This window comes from Elephantulus edwardii, unplaced genomic scaffold (genome assembly GCF_000299155.1).
Source record: "Elephantulus edwardii isolate Elephantulus edwardi_28Jun2011 unplaced genomic scaffold, EleEdw1.0 scaffold00045, whole genome shotgun sequence".
NCBI classification, from domain to species: Eukaryota; Metazoa; Chordata; class Mammalia; order Macroscelidea; family Macroscelididae; genus Elephantulus; species Elephantulus edwardii.
The window spans coordinates 3,333,636-3,354,103 of NW_006399795.1; the positions used below are offsets into that span (position 1 = coordinate 3,333,636).

At 39.0% G+C, this 20,468-nt stretch overlaps 1 protein-coding gene across 1 annotated transcript in view; it reads right to left on the reverse strand.

Annotated features, from left to right (window-relative positions):
• UBE4B (ubiquitination factor E4B) overlaps positions 1–20,468 on the reverse strand; it is an 85,417-nt gene that overhangs the window by 7,132 nt on the left and 57,817 nt on the right. Inside the window, exons 9-22 of the mRNA XM_006885768.1 lie at positions 20,084–20,198; positions 17,642–17,725; positions 16,558–16,614; positions 15,586–15,702; positions 15,385–15,483; positions 14,707–14,820; positions 13,609–13,807; positions 11,283–11,421; positions 8,849–8,948; positions 7,679–7,806; positions 6,763–6,861; positions 5,762–5,997; positions 1,788–1,914; positions 821–965 (exon numbers count right to left, since the gene is read on the reverse strand). Coding sequence (XP_006885830.1) covers positions 821–965; positions 1,788–1,914; positions 5,762–5,997; positions 6,763–6,861; positions 7,679–7,806; positions 8,849–8,948; positions 11,283–11,421; positions 13,609–13,807; positions 14,707–14,820; positions 15,385–15,483; positions 15,586–15,702; positions 16,558–16,614; positions 17,642–17,725; positions 20,084–20,198 — 1,759 coding nt within the window. The remainder of the gene's footprint in view (positions 1–820; positions 966–1,787; positions 1,915–5,761; positions 5,998–6,762; positions 6,862–7,678; positions 7,807–8,848; positions 8,949–11,282; positions 11,422–13,608; positions 13,808–14,706; positions 14,821–15,384; positions 15,484–15,585; positions 15,703–16,557; positions 16,615–17,641; positions 17,726–20,083; positions 20,199–20,468) is intronic.

A 20,468-nucleotide genomic window follows, 5' to 3' on the forward strand; every position in this document is an offset into this window, starting at 1 on the left:
CTCTGATTCGGAACTTGACAGAGCCAGAAGAGAACTAACCAATCTATCATATCACTCACAGCTGCCAAGGGCCTGGATACTGGCCCAGAATCCATCCAAATGGCTGAAAAGCACCAGAAAAGCACAGTGTCACAGGAACAGTGTGGATTTCTCATGGAATCTGGGGAAATGGGCCTCGTCTTCTATTGTTATGTTGTTAGGTGTCAGTGAGTTGATTGTGACTTGAGGCAACCCTATGTGATGAGTGAGAACTACCCCATAGTGTTTCCCAGGCGGCTCATGGCCAAGGTTTTCTCCTGTGGAGCATCTAGAGAGGCTGAACTACAAACCTTTCTGTCAGCAACTGAGTAGTTAACCTTCCAGTCACCAGGGCCTCTTTCTTTTCTATTAGTAACTGACTATAGAAACCAAGATCAATTAAAAGGAAACAAACACACTCAGAATCCTGAGTGATTTATCTATTTGTCTAGAGAAGCCCATATGAATAAATCAAGTTCTTGTCTAGCAGACAGTTATGAAGGATGATGTAGTTCTCAATTTCATAAATCTTAATCAATATTTTCAGACCATAAAAGCTCTTCTTAAAACAGTAAGAAAGCTTTCAGGGCACATTTTGAAAGATTTCTCAACTAATTTTTGAGCTTTAGATCAATTGTTTTTCCCTATTACAAATGTGGGCTTTAATTTCACGGAAGCCCACCATGGGAAGAGTCAGATCTGAAGTCATCAGGCCCATTAATGTAGTAGCACCTGAAGCAGCCTGTGTGTAAATTACGCAAATGCCCTGAAGTTGCCGAAGCCTGAGGGACTGTATCCTTACCCGGGGCAACTGATCCCACTGCTCTTTGTTCTTCATCTCTTCTTGCACTTCATGGATCCGCTTCAGAGACTCCAAGCTTTCATCAAGCAAAAACGTCGTATCATTTATCAGCATGTTTATATAGCGAACAAACTGCTTCCCAGAACTGAAAAGGCAAATTAAAATATACATGGTCATCTACTTCTCTAAAGCAAAATACCCCAGTAGACTCTAGAAAATGAGTTTTCATCCAGATTGGCAGTCATCACACCTTGTGGCGATCTATTGTTGAAAATGGCTTTCCTAAGTCATTACCTTGTCTTGCTGGATAGAAGGCTGGCTAGTTTTGCCATTCCACCAGGTTTAAACTAAGCAAGTACAGTGTCAGAAATGTGGAAATCTCAATATTAGCAAAGAGAAAGAAGCAGAGAAAGCAGACAATTTCAACTGTCTTTCGTTTTTTAAGCACAGACACAATATGCTGACAGAATTATTAACAACCAGGTTCCTCAGTTATTGAAATTTCAGGTAGGTGGGTAAAAAAGACAATCAAGGTTTAGAGCCTTCTTACAAAGTATACATTTCAAAGTCAATCTTAACCTCAGTGTCTAAAGCTAAAGTTCTCTAACATTTTTAACTCTAAGGTTGTATCTAACACTGTTAAGATTCCATTTCTGCAATTCCATATTCACTGTAATCATAGAAACCTTAAAAAAAACCAAAACACTTAGCCATCATCTCAGAATATTTATAGATTCTTTCTCTATGTATACCATCCCCGAAGTATCTTGGCAAATCTAAAGTTCAGTGATATCTTGGCAGCACAGACATTTAGATAACCCTGCCTACATCAGGCAGTGCCATCTGGACAACCAAAAGGAGGCTGAGACCAAGAAATTACAATCAACAAGAGTCTCACTGTGAAAGCTTTTAAGGCTACAATCCTACCTATGACTTGCAAGCGAGACTTCAGGGGCCCAATACTCACTTGAACTCCTCCATGAAGGTGCCATGGTGAGCTATATTTTGCCAAAGGCTTTTGAAAATGGTGCTAATGTGATAGCGAATTGTGAACTTGTCATAGAATTCGCTGGTGGCTCCGGTGTGTTCAACATCTGAAGAAAAAAGGCAAAGAGAGAGAGATATTTTATTTGCTCTTCTAAAAGCAGCCACTGATGTTATAGTGTTATAGTTGTTGCTGGATGCTGTCAAGTCTGAACCGACTCACAGCTGACCCTCTGGTGGGTTTACAGAGGCAGTAAATTACATGGGAAGAGAATGCCCATCTTTCTCCCATGGAGCAGTGGATGGATTTGAACTGTGTCTTTGATATTGCAGCGCAGTTTCTTATCACTAGGCCACCAGAGTTCCCTATAGTAGATACAACATTAATTCGATACTACTCTATGAATATAAATGTGCAAAATCAGAGCTCTGATAAAATTACAATTACACTTGGCTTATAAGGCAGGAGAGAAATTATGAATTGCTTGCATCATGATGGCACCTAACAACAAAAACAATAACTACAACAACAACAAATCTGCCCATACTGTGTCCTGAGTATGTTGTTGCTTTCAGGTGCTGGTGAGAGGGTTCTGACTCTTTGTGACCTGATGTAAAATAGAATGAATGAAACATTACCCAGTTCAGGGCAACCCTCACAATCATTGCTACTACTGAGCCTACTGTGCGTGCTTCTTCATTTCATTGATGGTCTTTCTCTCTTTAACTGACTCTTTATTCTAGCAAGTGTGGTATCCTATTTCTAGAACTGGTTCTTCCTGATAACATATCCAGAGTTACATGTGTCCTGCCACCCTTGCAGATGTTAAAACCCAACAGGCTGACTCCAATTTATAGTGATGCTATAGGACAGAGAAGAACTGCCCTATGGGGTTCCCTGCAGGGTGGCTGGTGAGGTCGAGTTCCCAACTGTTCTGTTAGCAACTAAGCACTTAAGGCAGCTGGAACTCTTCCATAATAATTTTTCCCCCTTACTCATTTCTCTCAAAATTTCAGCAATTCAAATTCTCATTTCCAAGTCAGGAAATCAAGCTGCATTAGGATATCTGCTCTCTCTAGAGTGCTGAAAAGCAATGGCATCAGTCTAGATATTAAGATGTGCCTGATCCAGGACATATTTGCAATTAATTGCTATGCATCAGAGAGCTGGCAAATGACAAAAGATGCCAAGAAAAGAATTGATGTCTTTGGGTTGTGATGCTGGAGGAGGATACTAAACCTATCACAGAGAAGAGAATAAACAGGCTTGTCCTAGAAAGGATGAAACTAAGCTGCTCCTTGGAGGCAAGCATTTTGAAGACTGGCTCAGGACAGAGCAGGGATAGGAGCTATTATGCAAAGGGTCGATGGCACATGGTTGTGTCATAGTCAACGGCATAAAACAACAACAGGTGCATCTTGGCAGAAAACAGAGAACACAATAAAATGATTGTGTCTGACTGACTATGCATATGCACTTGAGAAAGATAGTTAAGTTATACAGCAAGAAGAATGGGAATTCCAGAACTATTAATTGTGCTCTTATGAAACCTTTACACAGACCAAAGAGCAGTGGTTTGGATAGAACAAGGGCCTGGTTTACAATCAGGAAAGGTGTGCATCAGGGCTCGATATCTTTACACCTATTCAATCTGTATGTTAAAAAAACTATGAAGAAGAATGTGGCATCAGGATTGCAGGAAGACTCATCAATATCCTACATTATGTGGACAACACAACTTGCAGAAAGTGAAGAAGATCTGAAGCACTTACTATAGAAGATGAAAGGCTATACTTTTCAATATGGCTTACATCTCAAAATCAATACAAGAAAATCTTCCATCACTGGCCAACATGACACCTATCACAGAGTGCTAACATACAGCAAGTGCTTCATAAATAATCATTCAATTAGTAACTGAATCCCCGTTTGGCTCATGCTAGTGAAGAGAACAGTCCTGAGGAAGTAAGTGTAGTCTTCTTCCAAGCTCTGAGTAGCCCTGAGCACTGGGAGCTGTTCCCTAAGGAAATGTCGTATTTAAATTAAAAATGTCCAGTTTAAAACTTTTTATAAAAAAAAATTTGCGCACCTTTTTGTGCTAGACTGTTATCACTGTGGTGGAAAAGAGAGTTTGTCTATCTTTACCTAGTTCACATGCCTCTAGCTCTAAGAGTCGGGCACGCTCACAACTCAGGACTAGACCAGCAGCTGTGATGCCCCATGGCAGGAGACCCTTTGTAGTTCTTGCTGATTTCTAGCCCCCTTAGCTCTTCCAAGAGCTCTGGGACTGTCTGGTCAGTTTCTCCTTTCCACAGCACATGACCGGCCCTTCCCAGCCTCTTGTTGGCTGTAAGATGAGTAGCAGAGCCTCAGGAGCAGCTGTGCTACCGTCCAACTGCTGAGGCTGCTGGCTCTGCCACTCACACTGACCTTCAGCAAGCTTCCTGACCTCTCTAAGCTTCAGTTTCCTCATATGTAAAATGGAGATATTTATAGCACTCATTTTTAGAGCTGCTGTGAGGATTAAGTGAAAGGATTAGTAAGTACTCAATATGTGGTAGCTATTATTAGGACAGGTATCATCTATCCAGGGCCAGAGGGCACACTGTTCCATGACAAAGAGAAAAGGGAGAACAGCACCCACCTGCCACCTTCTTGGAACATGACCAGTGGGGCTCACTGGACAGGAGGTCCAGGCCCAGGGCTGTTCCCTACGTGCATGCACACATACACACACACCTACACTCAATCCCAAAGCCAAAAGGTCATTAAACGGGTCAAAATAACTTACATACACCCCACTCCCTCCATGCTAACTGGAGACAAATTTAAACATCCAGACAAGTAATAAAAACAAAACAAAAAAAGAAAATGAGTTATCTATAATTCTCCTATTCAAAAGCAGTCAATTCTGGTCTCCTATTCAAAAGCAGTCTCTGGTCTGATGGCTGTGCCTGTGAGCAATGGCTCTTTACCCTAATGGTGGTAGTTGGCTCTGGTGCCCAGCTTTGCCCTTTCCTTTCCAGAATTAGTCACCTTGATCCATGAAGGTCCTTCCTTGGAGGTCTGGGTCCCAGCCATGGGGAGCTTTCATTTAAGCTCTAGGTTCTAAAAATCACAGATTCTCTTCTTTGCCCACTAGCCCTATGGATGAGGGATGCTTCCTACAGCAACTACCTGTGTTAGCCAAAGTTTCCTTTCCAGTTTTCTAATAGCTACTTGACCAGCTTCCTATGTGTAATTGTCTATCTTGGAATAATAGTCATGTTTCTGTATTTTAATCCTAAGCTGATAAAAACATTTTTAAGTCTTTCTATATGGACTGCCAATATGCCTTGTAGCAAAATTTTATTAAGCCTTATTCTCATAAAGTTTCACAGTGCTGAGGGAGCTCTGGTGGTCCAGCGGCAAGAAGCTGTGCTGCAATCCCAAAGACACGCAGTTTGAATCGACCAGATGCTCCGCTGGAGAAAGAGGGGCAATCTCCTACTGTGATAGTCGGATTCGATTCGACAGTACACAAGAAGAGGAAAGTGCTAGTTCTGTATGTTGGGTATAAACCAAAGTAATCAAATCCAATGCCTGAGAGTAAATTTTGGCTCGTGGTAACCTCCCCTGAGTGTAAATGTTGATCTTTCTTACAGAGTCTGGCAGATGTGAACTGCTGACTTTCTGGTCAGCAGGCCAGCACACAGCATACTATGCTAATGGGATCTCATTGTTAATATCTGACTTCCAATGGGTATTAATGAATCCCAGGAGATTAAGAATGCTTTCACTTTGTGGCGATGGGGAGACACCCCCAGAAGGATACATACTGCTTTAGAGGGTTAGTAGGTTATATTAAGTGGGTGTCAAAGCAGAAGAGGATATTAAGTTACAGGTTTACAGTAACTGTGTCCACTGGCTATGGACAACTTCAGCAAACTGCTGAACATGAGTCACAAAACACCTACCTGTATAAAACTTCATCAGGGACGGTACCAACAACTTGGTAGATAGAGGGTGGTTCTCAATCATTTCGAAAAACCTCTGAGTTCGTGGCTGAACAGCAGGATTGGTCATAAACATGACTTCCACCAGTTTGGCCACCAGATATGGATTTCGGATGTAGTTCTGATTGCACAACATCACAACGAGGAACATCACAATATCCTGAGTGCAGGGCTCATAAAGCACCTGAGGAGAGTATCTGAAGAGAGGCAGGAAAGGAAGGGAAGAAATCTTTGAGAAACCAACCTCGGTGAACACTAATGTCATCAAGATAGAAGAAAAATACAAGGAAAATGGGCTTAGGAGCAAAGATAGGGAATTGCCTTCAAGAACTGTGTTTAAATTGATTAGTTTATAACTGGAGGGTTTCAAAACTCACTGGTTGTAGTGTGTTATATTAAGTTATTCTTAAGAAAACAAAGTTCTAATAAGTCACTCGGATAAGTTTCATAAAAGGTTTTCACTATTAAAAAGTCCGCTAAGAAAATATTTGATAGGGTTAATTTTTCTAATAGCAAACATCTGTAGGTAACAGTTTTTAAACTCAAACAACCTCTTTTTAAACTTCTTCTAATTTTGGGATAAAATTCAGAAAAATTTTGGTCCAAAATAAAGAGATGGGTTATTTCTAGTTTTTGGATGTTCACTCAGTTATTTATAAATTGCCTGTGCCTTCTGTTTCCTCAGAAATACAAACTCAACTATTGGAAATTCAATTCCATTTTCATAGTGTACATTATTATCAGCATTGTTAATTCTGCCGCTGTCTTCGAGATATTATTGGAATTGGAATGCTGCTCCAGTTGGATTTATTTTTCCATTCTGGAGGTAGGATCCAGTTAAAGCAGTTACAGAAAATGTTAGGGATTAAAATGGTGGCTTGCAATACCGCTCAATAACATCGTATACACTTGATGTATAATACTGTATTAGAACAATTATGTAATATTTTAAAGGTACTTACTGTACAATAAAAAATAAAAATTCAGCAACATCTTCTACATAAAACTCAGGCAAAGCTGCAAATACCTTGGGGACATCTGAATTTAAAGGCAGTGTTACACTGATAGAGAGAGAAAGAAAAAACACAATTTAAAAGAGTCAATCATAGTACATCATACAACAGGAATTATTTTCCTCCATCACCAGTAAGCATTTTACTTGGGGGGAAGGGATTTCATTCTCTAGCTGTATGAAAATCACACCCAGGAAAGAAGCCACAACCAGGGATCAATAAGGAAGACAGCGAGTCTGTGAAGGAATGACATTGTGTGTGAAATGTTTTTCCTTTTCTTGATTTCCTTAACATTATTAAGGTTAATGCAATAAACAAAACTGGAGGAAGGGAAAAAGGTCATATTGATCATTCTGGGCAACTAAAAGTGAGGCAAAGCTGCATTTTCCAATCCTACAGGGAGCCTGAGTCAGTATCACAGACATTAACGACACAGGGACTTCCTAAGACCCAAGACTGCTTGGAGCCATTTGGCCATCTCTAGATGATGCCAAAGAGAAGAAATTAAACATCTTCTGAGCTCCTTCTCTGAATTTGCTGGGGGTATTCCTGCACCCAGAGCTCAGAGAAGCTAATATTCTATGAACTCCAGCTTTAAATTTCCAATGTAGAATTCCTTGTCTAGCAGTCAAATATCTTTTAATTTTTTTTTTAAAGTACTGTGTCAAAATGGTACTGATGCTCCCTTACTATTATACACTCAAACACTTGTTACAGATTATATACTGATTTCAGAATCTACACAAATGTATTAAGGAAACAGAGAAGTAAAGGGCTCTGGTTTTAGTTATTAACTTCAAAGAACAATAAAGACGACACAGCCCAGTAGACTAGAGGTGAGGACGAGACGAAAGAGCACACTCACTCGGGGTAGGCAGGGTCCAGGATGCGGAGCAGCAGCTGAATGAGAAGGCCATAGAAATTCAGACATCTTCTCAGGAAACTCTCGTCAAGTAAGCCAGCGTCAGCACAGGCCTTGCACCGTACCAGTTTCTGCAGAAGTAGGTATTCATGCCCCACAGATTAGTCAGAGCTAACCTACAGTGTGTTACAGGGCAGGGAAGGGGGCCCACGCTGGGAAATCTATGTTCGAGAGCTTCTAACTGGCTGTCGAGATTTACCTTTTGTCTGAGAAAAATAACAAGCTATGCCATACACACCACTGAGTACAAAGCCTAGCACAGTTAGGCTGAAAGAGGTTGGCTATTACTGTTACATTTAAGTCATCTGCTTTGGCTGAGGAGGCTGGTGGGGGGGGAGGCTTTGGGAGTCAGGGAAGAAGGAAGACAAATCCGAGCCTGAATTCCAGCTTCATCACGTAAAAGTTGCCGGTGGGCAAAACCTTATACCCTGAAAAGGGTTTGTCTATTATTAAATAGAATTTAGATCTTAAACTAAAGTCAGGTCAAATGTCCAAAGATCATTCTAGTGGCAACAGAAAGCACGAGCAATTAACACTTAGCTTCACTAATTAAAACATAACACAAATGCATAAATGTGTTATCTACTCAATCCTTGTACAATTTCAGCCCGCATTTGTATTTAGCTGTAGTGTTTCATAATCAGAAATCCTACTATTAGGTTCTGTGTGATTAACCATTTTAAAAAAAAGAGGGTAAGGGAAAAAGGCTTTCCCACTACCACAAATTCACTGTCAATTACCTGTAAAAGCGTGGCTGGCTGTACTGGAGTGAGTGCGAACGTGTTAGAGGAGCGAAAGTGGGGAGTCTTGCAATAGCCAGGGAAAGGGAGTGAGTTAAACCAAGGACAACAAAGCTAATAACAATGCACGTTATCACTCACATAAGCTCATTACTTTTGAATATTTTGACTTGAGAAATAGTTTTATACAGATATGGAGGAGGTATCAAAAACTGTTAATTAAGTGTACACTTTTATCCTGAGGACAGAATGGGGGAAGAATTACCAAAAAAAGGGGGGGGGGGAGGACACGGAACTCTTCACTCAAGATCACACACAGTTATTATCATCATCATCAGGCTGGTCTCTAATAATTCCAATGAACTGTACAAACCTTAAGCTGAGTTTTGCAGCGTTTCAGCATTTCACGGTGTCTAGTTGCCAGCGGGGAATCTTTCCATTGGCTTTCATTATTTTTCAACTCTTCTACAGTTCTGAAAGCAAAGAATAACAGTTAAATAAAAGACAGCACGCAGCTCTTTGTATCTATTCACCGTGATCATTTGACTGATTCTAGGGCATATATTTTCTTCCCTACTGTTTAGCATCTTTCAAATCAGGATATACCTTAAAATCAATGGCAATCGCAGTTTAATTAGCAACCTTTATGATAGGTTCCCAAGATAATGATGTGTCTTAAAACTGAAGGTGTCTTCCTTATCATTGTTGGGTGTTGGGGAGCTGATTTCAACTCGCAGCAAACCCAAGCGGCAAAGAAGAACTCACTGTCCCGTAGGGTTTTCCAGGCCATATTATTTACAGAAGCAGCTCATGAGGTCTTTATCCCAGGAAGCTACTGGGGGGATTCAAACTGAATACCTATCAGTTAGAAGCTGAGTGCTACCAGGGCTCCCTGATGGTGCCAAAAATCTGATGAAATACAATATATAATATATAATAGAATGCTGGTGGTTATAAACATAATAGAATGTTTGATTTACAGAACCAGGAAGTACTAATTTATGTTGTTTTAAGTCAATTGTAGTAATCAATGTGGTTATTGGCATCAGAAGGGGTTACAAGCAATTGGGACTGTGGGAAACGTTCTGTGAGTGAACTGTCTTGAAAACAGTGAAGATCCAGTTTAGCATTCGAGGATGGAACACTGGTAATCCAATGCAAGATTATTTCTAGGCAATTTTGCACTAGAAACTGTAGCCAGTGCACTGAAGTGTGGAAAAAGCTTAAGGATAGGAAAGGAAAAAAAAAAAAGAATACTGTTGCCATTTACAGACATGATTAAGGAGATGAAAACCTTAAAGAATCTAAAAAGTATTTGAATTAATAAATGCTTTTAGCAAAGTAACTGGCTACAAGGTCAATATATAAAAATCAATTGTATTTCTATAGGCTAGAAGCACACTGTCAGCAAAAAACAAGAAAAATCAAATACCTTACAAATACCTTAGAGCAAAAGTATTAAAGCTACAGAAAACTTCCGTGTTATTTCTTATGGTCCAGTTAACATTAGGAGAGATGGTCTGATGTGTAAATGAATAAATTTACCCAGATGATCCACCATTCTGAATGTAAAAAACTAGGGAGGATAAAAGTGCCGTGAGAACAGGCCTGGTAATTTTATGCCTCACATGAATGACTGTCATAGAAATGCCACTCACAGAGGTACACAGTGAGGTAGACATTGGACAGTTTCCATCACGGAGGGGAAATTCGTCCTCGGTAGACTGAGCACTTATTCTAGATGTGGATCTTCTTGCCTGACTACCTGCTTCTGCCAGCAACATCATTTAAAGAGTCATTAAAAGCCTTATTCACCATCTTCGTGTTCTGGTCAACACTGTTCTTGCTCAAGGGATGCAACATGACAGCAACAGGAATTTCTGTTTATGGGATCGGAAATTTGGCAACGGACACTGGTGATGATTGCACAACATGATTGATGTAATTGGTGGCACTGAATTGTACACCAGAGGAATGCTAAATTGGCAAACACGGTATTACTTTTATGTTTGCAGTGATTATAGAGAAAGAGAGACAAAAAAGAGTGAGGTAATGGGCCCAGGATTCAAAGATTTTAAACTATTATCCAAAAGTGAATGGCTAGTCTAGACACCAGTCCAAAATACAGTTCCTTTAAAGTTGGAATGACAGATTGTGGAGTGTTACAAACAGACTTAAAAGCAAACAGAGCTGTGACACTACTTCTCTCACAGGCAGAGAATACAAATCCTACAGCAAACGGTGGCACTGAAGTGATTATTCTTACTCCAGATACTCTGCTCAAATGATGTTTCTCTTCTGTTCCTACAACTTTTGCTTGTATAGAAATGATGGTACCTGGGGAAAATATTTATATCAAAACCACAATAATGGTACCCATGATTTGGAAATTGAGGTCACCATCTAGCCATACTGAACTCTCTATGACATAGGATAATAGACAAAGAGTTACATGTGGATGGGAGTTACTGTTTCACAGCCCAGACAGGGAAGGGTATGGCTGGCAACCACGATCCTTTCCAGTTCTTCTTGGCAATGCCCTTCCCAGGGGAAAAGTTAATGGAATCCATACTAACCACATATGGAGAGGAACACCAAAGGTTCAGAATACTAAGCAACTGAGGTTGGGGTCACTTTATCAGGTCACAAACTCTGACCAACAGAGGAACACAGACTTGGTGGTTGGGGTATTGTAACACACTGAACTCTACGACAGTAACCTAACATTAACCACGGAACTAGTTGCTTGTTCAAGAGAACAAATAGTAACTGAGGTAACCCCAAGACCAAGTCACCACAGCACATACCTGTTGAGCTCCCTGATGGCCCGAAGTCTGCGGATGTAACGGCGGCAGCTCGGCAGAATCGAGAGGTGGTGGGCGTGCAGTGTGAGAAAGAAGCATTCCGTAGGGAACTTCGGCTCAGCAAATGAAGGATGATCTCCATCTAAGAAAAATGAACATAATCTCCTAAACAAAAATCACTATCACCGGATTAAACTACAGAAAAGAGCATAATCCAGGACAAAAAATTCATTTGCATTTTCAAGGAGATTAAGGATATTTTTTGGAAAGTTGTAACTTAAACTGTATTCTAAGAGATGTATATAGTTGCTGTGAACTTAACTGTATTCTTAGAGGTCTATATAGTTCCTGTGAGCTCCACTGAATCACAAGGCGTTCCACTCCTCCTGGTTAAGTGCTCAGAGAGACGCACATGCACAGTGTCTGGCAGTGTGTCTTTCATGTATTCTATATCACCACTCACACTTCTCAGTACTCACCATCACATTAAATCTGTAAATGGTATATACCTTAGAGACACTGTGGGTTAGGTTCAAGATCACTACAACAAGGTGAATATGGCAATGATGTGAGTTGTACTAATTTCTTGCTTTCCCGCTAGATATAAAAGCTACCTTTATACTATCACTATAGCTTATTAAGTGTGCAGCAGCAATATGAAAAGGTTTGAAATACTGTGAGAATTGCCAAAATGTGACACTGAGACACAGAGTGTCACTATTATAAGTAGTACTGCTGGGGAGCATCTGCAAAAAAATGACTTCTTGCTTTTTGTCCTGCTTACCCCTCAGCTTGGCAGATCTATTCTGAAAAGTGGAGCTCTGGGAATGATAGTATTATCATTTTTTGTCTGGACTGTCAGAATTAATTTTGGATATATTAAACAAATTAACTGTTGTTAGGTGCTGTTGAGTCTCCTGAGACTCATAGAGACCAGCAGTTCCGAACACTGCCCTGTCCTGAGCCAATCTCACTAATTCTGACACACCAACTCCCATTGCCCCAGTTACTCTATCAATCCATTCGTCTGAGGTCTTCCTCTCCTGTGATGTCCCTCCACCCATCCAAGCATGAAGTCCTTCTCCAAAGACCTGTATCTCCAGGCCACATGCTCAAGATATGTGAGACTGAGCTTTAAAAACTTGAATTGCTCCTATTGTACATTGTTCTTGATCACTCTTGGACTCATTTATAGGTAAATAATGGTAACTTAAAATCTTTTATTTAATTCCTATTTGTATTTTCTTTTCCTCCTACAAGTGTATCTTACTTTGTATGATATACAATATAATTTTTCCCAAGCAAAAAGACAGTGATCTCTTGGTAGAATTTAGTTTTGGCCTTTAAACACTTAGAGAAGTTCTTTATTATAAATAACATGTTTAATAAAGTTGCCCCCACTCCTTCATATTTATTTAGCCTCATTCTATAAAATATATGAGTTCATATATTAAAGCAAACACATACTGTCTTTGTTGATGTACTTCATTTCAAAAATCATTATCCATTTCTTTCTCTTTCAGAACTGGTTCAAATCCTTTGATTTTTCTCATTAAATTAGAAAAAAAAGTTTAAACCTTTGACTCTTGTGGAATTTCTTAGACTATGCTGCATGATTCCAAGGTCACACCAAAAGCCACATAAACACCACCAAGTACTGATTGTTTCGATGTTTTCTATCCAGTTGATCAAAATACTGCTACTAACAAGAAATATCTATCCTACGCCATAAATAGTATTTAAAGCCTCCCTGGGGTTGATGGCTATCACTAAGTACCACGCTTTATCACGTGGGGAAAAAAAAAAATTCATCAATCATAGCATCTTTGAAACATATGAAATATTAATGAGAATTTTAATTGGTATAAAGTCTATATAATAATTAATTCAAGGCTATTAACATTGTTGTTTTTTTTTTTTTTTAATTTTTTATTTTTGTGTGTGTGTACGGTCAAATCAGATCTGACTGGTACAGGAGGAGATTGTCCCTTCTTTTCCGGCAGAGCATCTGGTGGATTTGAACTGTGCTCCTCTGGGATTGTAGTTGCAGCTCCTTGCCACTAGGCCATCAGAGCTCCCCAATCATTTTATTTTTTAAACGTATGTTATTTCTATTTGTTCTCTGTATCTGCTTGGGGATAATTGAAATAAAATCTAATTATTACATTTTTATTACATATCTCTGTACCATAAATTCATTGTAAGCAGCACAGTAAAAACCATGCGTGAGGAATTGCTAGCCTCCACATGAGAGACAGTGTTTCAATGACCTATATATATAATAAGTGCCCAATAAATTATAAAAATATATAATAAATGTCTCACTCACAGAGATCAGCCAGCCATTCATTTACATCCTCCATAGTCGCATTTACTCGTGTCTCATCATTGGGAAGAGTAATCCGACACCTTGGGTGGAATATATATGTGGGATCCACTGTCTCTAACTTGATCTTTGTACTTAGTTGCTGCAGCACCCAAAGGAAATTCAGCATAAATCCATCTGTAGATACCAGTCGGTCATCTGTCTGTAAAACATGGCAGAGGAAGAGTATTTAAAATGCTGACTATATGACAGGAAACTGAACACTCATCCATAACCACATCTTAATCAAAGAAGAGGACACATGTCTCATCACCACTGTCATCATAAAGGCAGTTGCTATTGGGTATTAAAAATCTGTGACGCATTCACACATTCTCTCACTAAACTCTCACAATACCTCCTACAGGTCACAGATCCTGCTGTCGACATTTTACAGTGACAGAAACTATGGCTCAGAGAATTTAAGGGACTGTCCACGATCAGGTAAGTGGGAACACAATAAATGTTGCTTCCTTTGTATTTTTTATTTCCCCTCAAAAACATTAAAACAACTAGTTTACCACCTGAGTAATAGTTACTATAACTATTACTATATACTATATAACTAACTACAGTTACCTATAGTGTTACTCATAATAACTCTATGTTATTATCATGCATTAATGACAGAAAAGATATTTTAATAATGATAGTTAACATCAACTCAGTGTTCCCTATATACCAGGCACTAATTTAAGAGGTTTATATGTAGTGACTCCACTGAATTAGGTACCACTACTATATCCACTTAGCAGATGAGAAAACTGAGGCTTGGAGAACTTACTGTTTAAGGTCATTCTGTTAGTATGGTGGAATCACATTTGGAAACCCAAACTGTGTAATAAGACCATGCTCTCAACCACCTCTATGTTTCTTTATTTGCTTTTTAAGAAGTGTTTTATCATTCTAATAACAGAGGAATACAAACTCCACAAAAGCAAGACACATGCCTATATATCACTATATTCCCACCTTCTAGGGTAAAGCCTGGTATGCAATGAATAAATATGAGTTGACTAAATGGAATGAAATAATAAATACAAGTGTTCTGGGGAACCTTACCTGCATCTGTGCTTTCTTCATATTGGCATTGACGATAGCTGCCATGTAACTGAGCGCAGCCTCGCGAGTCTCGCCGTTTAACAAAATACCATGTAGAATCTTGAAAAGCTCTTGCTGAATTTATTTTAGAAGAAAAAAACCATTATTTTAAACACGACTTTTTTTTTTTTAATTCTAAAAACAGCTCACAACCTTCCCACTTCCTCTCTTCCCCCACTTCATTCCTGGAGAGCCGTACTCTAAGGTTAGGGTAAGATACAGTCATATGCAATCGTGTCAGATCATTAGCATAAAAGCAACAGCATTGAGGACAGACTATGGAGCAGGAGGGGGCAAGTAGTTAGTTATAGTTTAACAAAAGGACCTTCGCTGTATTACCCAAGACTGTAATTTCTCTGCTTTATGCTTCAGAATTGAGAACTTCTTAATGTACAATTTGGACAAACAAATCAAAGAGGGGTATAGGCAAAAAGAATTCATTTACTCCCACAGTTTAAATGTCCAGGGTCAAGCTGCAGGGAGATAACACTACACTCAGGATCATACTCCAGCAATGCTATGTACACAGCATGCAGTTGCTGCAACATCAGTGGTGTTCCCATTCTTATCCAACACATGGGTTATTTTCTACAGTTTATCTTGTAGATAATCCTTTAAATTTATTTTTTGAACACTTACCCTTCCCAACTCCAAGTAATGCTGCAGTGATTGGCTAACCACACGAGTGTTTTCCAGGGTAATGGCAGGTCCTGAGAAATATTTTTCCACCACTTTAGCCTGGAAAAAGAAGGGGAGGAAAAAATTAATCAACACATAATATACATTTGGGAAGGAATGAGCACTTAAGAGCTGCAAAGTGCAAATGGCCACTGTACTTACATCGTCTTCTGCAAAGACAGAGAAGCTAAAGAAACCTCCCAAATAAGACAGCCTCTGCAGCTCCCGCCCTGAGCCAGGGCTTAAGGAAGGCGGCAACCACAACGGCAAAGAAGCAACCTGTGTGAAAAATGAAGAAGGCAAGTTGCTGTTATTGTTATGTGTCGTTGAGTTGCTTGGGACTCACAGCAACCCTATATACAACAGCCCTGAAACCTGCTTTATCCTGAGCCAACATTATTGTTTCTGACACACCCACCCTCATTACCCTAGCCACTGAATAAATCCATCTCATTGAGGGTCTTCCTCTCCTATGCTGTCTCTCCACCCTCCCAAACATAATGTCCCTCTCCAAGGTCTGGTTCCTTCTTGCAACATGCCAGGCAAGTATGTCAGACGAAGCCTCAGAATCCTTGCTTCCAAGGAGCAGTCTGGTTTAACCCTCTCCAGGATGAACCTTAGCAGTCCATGGCATATTCAATACTCTCCTCCAGCACCACAGCTCAAAGGCTTCAATTCTCTATCATCCCTAGTCACTGTCCACCTTTCTGATGCATAGCAAAGTGATTGAGAAGATTATTGCCAGAGAGGTGAAAATTTAGTACAGAGTCCTCAACAGCAACCTGTTCATTTAGCTCTTAGACGCCAACACAATGGCTAACGGTTCTTGAAAACACAAAATGCACAAATATGTGAGGACGCCTGCTGGGTAATTCCTTACCTCAGACAGAGGAAAACCCAACTCTTCATTTTTATAAGAAAGAAAAGGCAATTATTATGATTTTAAATATGTTTCTAAATATTCTTTAGGAGTCCTGGGGGGTTGGTGAGTGTGTTATGTGTTGGGCTGCTAGCAGAAAGTCAACAGTCTGAACACACTGGCCACTCCATAGAAGGATGGGCGGGGAAGGGCAGGGCGTCTTCTCCTCCTAAGTTTTCTGTTCACTGAAAATGTGCAAGTCCACAGGCACTTACCAAACTGCACACAGGATGTATCTTCCCAAACTTGGTTTCACAGAGCTCAGCTAATGCCTTAGAGATAAAATCAGAGAAAGTCTGTAAATATATTTCTACTTAAACAGACTGCCATTTGTAGCATCAAGGAATGGCTTTAAATGCTGCTATATGTACACAGGTATTTCCTTCAAAAATAATATCTCTATTGACTTTTCTGATTATAAATTAAGCATGCATAGTAAAAACAATCATAATACAAAATAAAAGTCACTCATAAACTGTCCTCCCGGAGGTAATTTCTATTAATATTTAATAGTTTTCCAGGTATCCTGTTGGTGCATATGCACATCTAGATGAAAGTATATATTATTTAAAATAATTTTGGGTGGGTTTTTTTAAAATTATCCTCTTTTTATGTCAAAGAAGTGATTTGCTTCACATACGTTAGATGGCTAGCACTACTAGTAGTAGACCTGATTCTAAATAATCAATGCTTCCATGGTAGTTAGGTCCCACAGAGAGGAAGCAATCCTTCATTTGTGGTTGGTCTAAGTGCCTTAAATAGCAAAGCAAATCTGCATTTGCCGAAAAAAGCCTGCATGTAAGGTGCAGAGAGCCTCAGGAAACTGGGGAGATGAAAAGAGTTACTGAGATTTTTTTTTCTGTAAAAAATCACTTCATAAAAAGAAAACTATATGGCTTTCCTTATTAAAACTCTGCCTTTTTACTTTGCATTCCTTTTTGCTATTTTTTTTTAATATCACTTCAAATGTGATGTGCTGGTGACTAAGAATCAAAAGTATACTGCCAATAATGGCCCTTTTTCCATAAACGACTACAGCAAAGCACATGTGAACAATCACGCCACTAGCTCCTCCTGTCTAGAACACTGGGTGGGTGGGATATGCATTGGGCTGCTAACTGTCTTCACTGAGGCATTCACTGCACAGCAAACACTCTGCATGGCCAAGACAAAGAGTTCATGTTTTAAATGTGAAAACAAGGTGGAGCATGGGTCTGAAAGAAAAGTGTATGTTAAAATAATCTGCAAACCACCCTCCCAGTTCTATTCAATGGGTTTAAAAAAAGACAAAAGTTTTACCATAAGTGGATATTTAAAGTAGTCACTATCAAGGGAGCATTCTTTGGCAGCAAGAGCCAGGCCTTGTAAAATGGGGATAAAGATCTAGAAGAAAGAAAACAAACACAAAATCAGATATGTAAGTTTACGAAATGTCACATGTGAGAAGCATGTCAAATACAGTGATGACTCTCAAAGTCCAGCTAACCATCCCTCCAGAAAAGTCTTTTTTTTTTGCATACAAAGGAGTCTAGAATTCAGCCAAAGGAGATCTGACAATGTAATGGTTCCTTGGCTGCTAACTGAAAAGTCTGGACGTTTTAACCTACCCAGAGGCTCCAGGTGAGAAAGACTTAGCAACCTGCTCTCATAAAAATCAGACTAGAAAACCCTATGGGTCAGATCGATTGTGTTACATTGGTTCACTATAACCAGGAGGAACCTTAACAGCATCAAGCAACAGCAGTAACAACATAAACCAGTCATACAACATAGACATATCCTTGGATATACAATATAGACATGCAATATCAACCCTAAAATAATGTAGCAGTGTTCTCCAGCTATAAGAAGATTCTGTTACATCACAGCCTCTGAGGAAATTGTCCAACTCCCAGTGATTCAATAAGAACTCACATCTTTAGAGCCTACTGTAGAGCCTTCCAAGGACTTCACTTGGTCTCACATCGCAACAACTAACACGTTTTTTATTATCAAGCACTTATAATCTGTACAAGAATGACACTAAATGTTCTAATACCTTCTAAGCTCTATTAAGATTAAAAAAGATCCTTAATATTAACTAGTTGCTACTGGTTCACCTCTATGTAATTCTTAGCTTAAGAACAAAGAAAACAAACAAAAAGAACAAAGAAAATACACAGTATTATTGCATTAACAGATAGCATTATTGCATTAACCTTGATTAAAAAATACCGAAGAGAAAGGTGGTAAATGCTGAAATGGAGAAAACAAAAATCTAGTCAGAATGACTAACCTCCACACTGCAGTCAATACAATCACTTAAATTTGATTGTAGAGTTTACCACTAACACTGATGCAAGATTAGCTAAGCACAGCTTATCATCAAATCTTACAAAGCACTGTCTGAAGATGGAAACAACAGCTGACTATCTGATATCCAACAAGATGTAGAAGGACTGTTCTCTAAAGCCATTTCATCCCACTGTACTAAATCTTCACCATTTAAAAAGCACGGTACAGAGAAAGGGGCTCTGGATGATGACAAGGTGTCTGTGTGGTGTCTTAAGATATGGTCATTCTGGAAGAGCTCTTCCTAGTATGTGAGTCTGACAATCAGGGTAGAAATAATGTGCTTTCATAAGCTAGCTAAAAATGGAGCAGCAACACTCAGGTGCAGGGATGGGAAATGTCAAAACTGCCGTTAAGAGAAGGAAATTAAATCAAAACAAAACCACTTTCTGGAGAGACCCAAAAGAACTGGACATTCAGAAAAGAAAAGAAAAACCTTTGCGCATTTTCTTCAGATATACTATAAACTAAAATTTCCTCTTTATTCCCCCCAACAGTTATCCTCTTTTGCAAATAGAGTTTAATTTATAATATAGTCACAGTATTATTTAGCAACCACAGATTTTTCAAATTGTCAACTATTACACTATTTACAAGACATACATATTTTAAAACTATTTTCAAATTAGCATCTCACAGCACTAGAAATTCCACTTACTAATTATTGGCCTATTTATACATAAACACTTTTCAAACATTAAAAAGAAGTTGAAATGTCAACAAAAAGTTAATATGTCACATTTTAGCTCTTTTTAGATAAAAAGCTACAATGCTAGTTTTCAATGTACCAGCTTTATTTTACTCATTATTTTCTAGATAAAACACATAATAAAAAACAATAATCTTTGGACACGGAGAAGCAGAAAAGGAGTCAGAACTTTTCAAGTGAAAATAAACCGGTCTTTTTATAACCCCACTGTGTAAGTTTACGTCTCAATTAGGAATAATATTCTCCTTTCAGCTGAAATTTTCTTTTCACAGAACCAGAGAATTAATTTTCACTATGTCTCTCCTGAAAAATTCTCATCCTCCTATATGGTATCTCCTGTTGTTCTTATATTATAAGCTCCCTAAAGACAGGAATTATGCGTAACTTTTTTTTTTTAACTTTTCTAATTTTTATTTTATTTTGTTGGGGTTTTTTTTGCATTTTTTTCTTACTAACTAAAGTTTTTAATAGAGACACCATATTACTCAACACTTGATTGATAAATTGACATGGGCAAATGATTTAGACACACAACTATCAATGTGATTGCCTCTACAAAGGACTCTCAGACAGACCTTCTCGCTGAATAAATATGTGCATGTTCAAACTGAAAAACAGGGAAGTTGCTCTGTCAATCTATGGTGTAAATCTCCCACAGTACTTGAGCTAAAAGTGGCAGTGGCCAACACACAAAGTCGTACCTGTTTGAACACTTCTTCATCTTGGTGCGTTGTTCTCACCAGCTCCTGAATGAAGCCATACGGGAGATTCCGACACAGCATATATGGCACCAAGAAGGACGGCTGCTGCATGGACCTGTGGACACATGAAAATCAAGGGCTGTGATCATGGCCACTTAACAGCACATGACAACATACCAACCAATGAGGTGTCAACATGAGTGGCAAGAGTTCAGCCAAGAGTCTGTTTTTAGGACTCCCAAAAATATTCTCCACAATAACGTTAAACAATTTTCCTTTTCTGTAACAATAACTTTTTTACATTTTCAATGAGAGCTCTTATATAGGAGACGTCAAAGAGTACATATAATCTAAATATATTACTGTTTTCAAAAATAAACTCAAA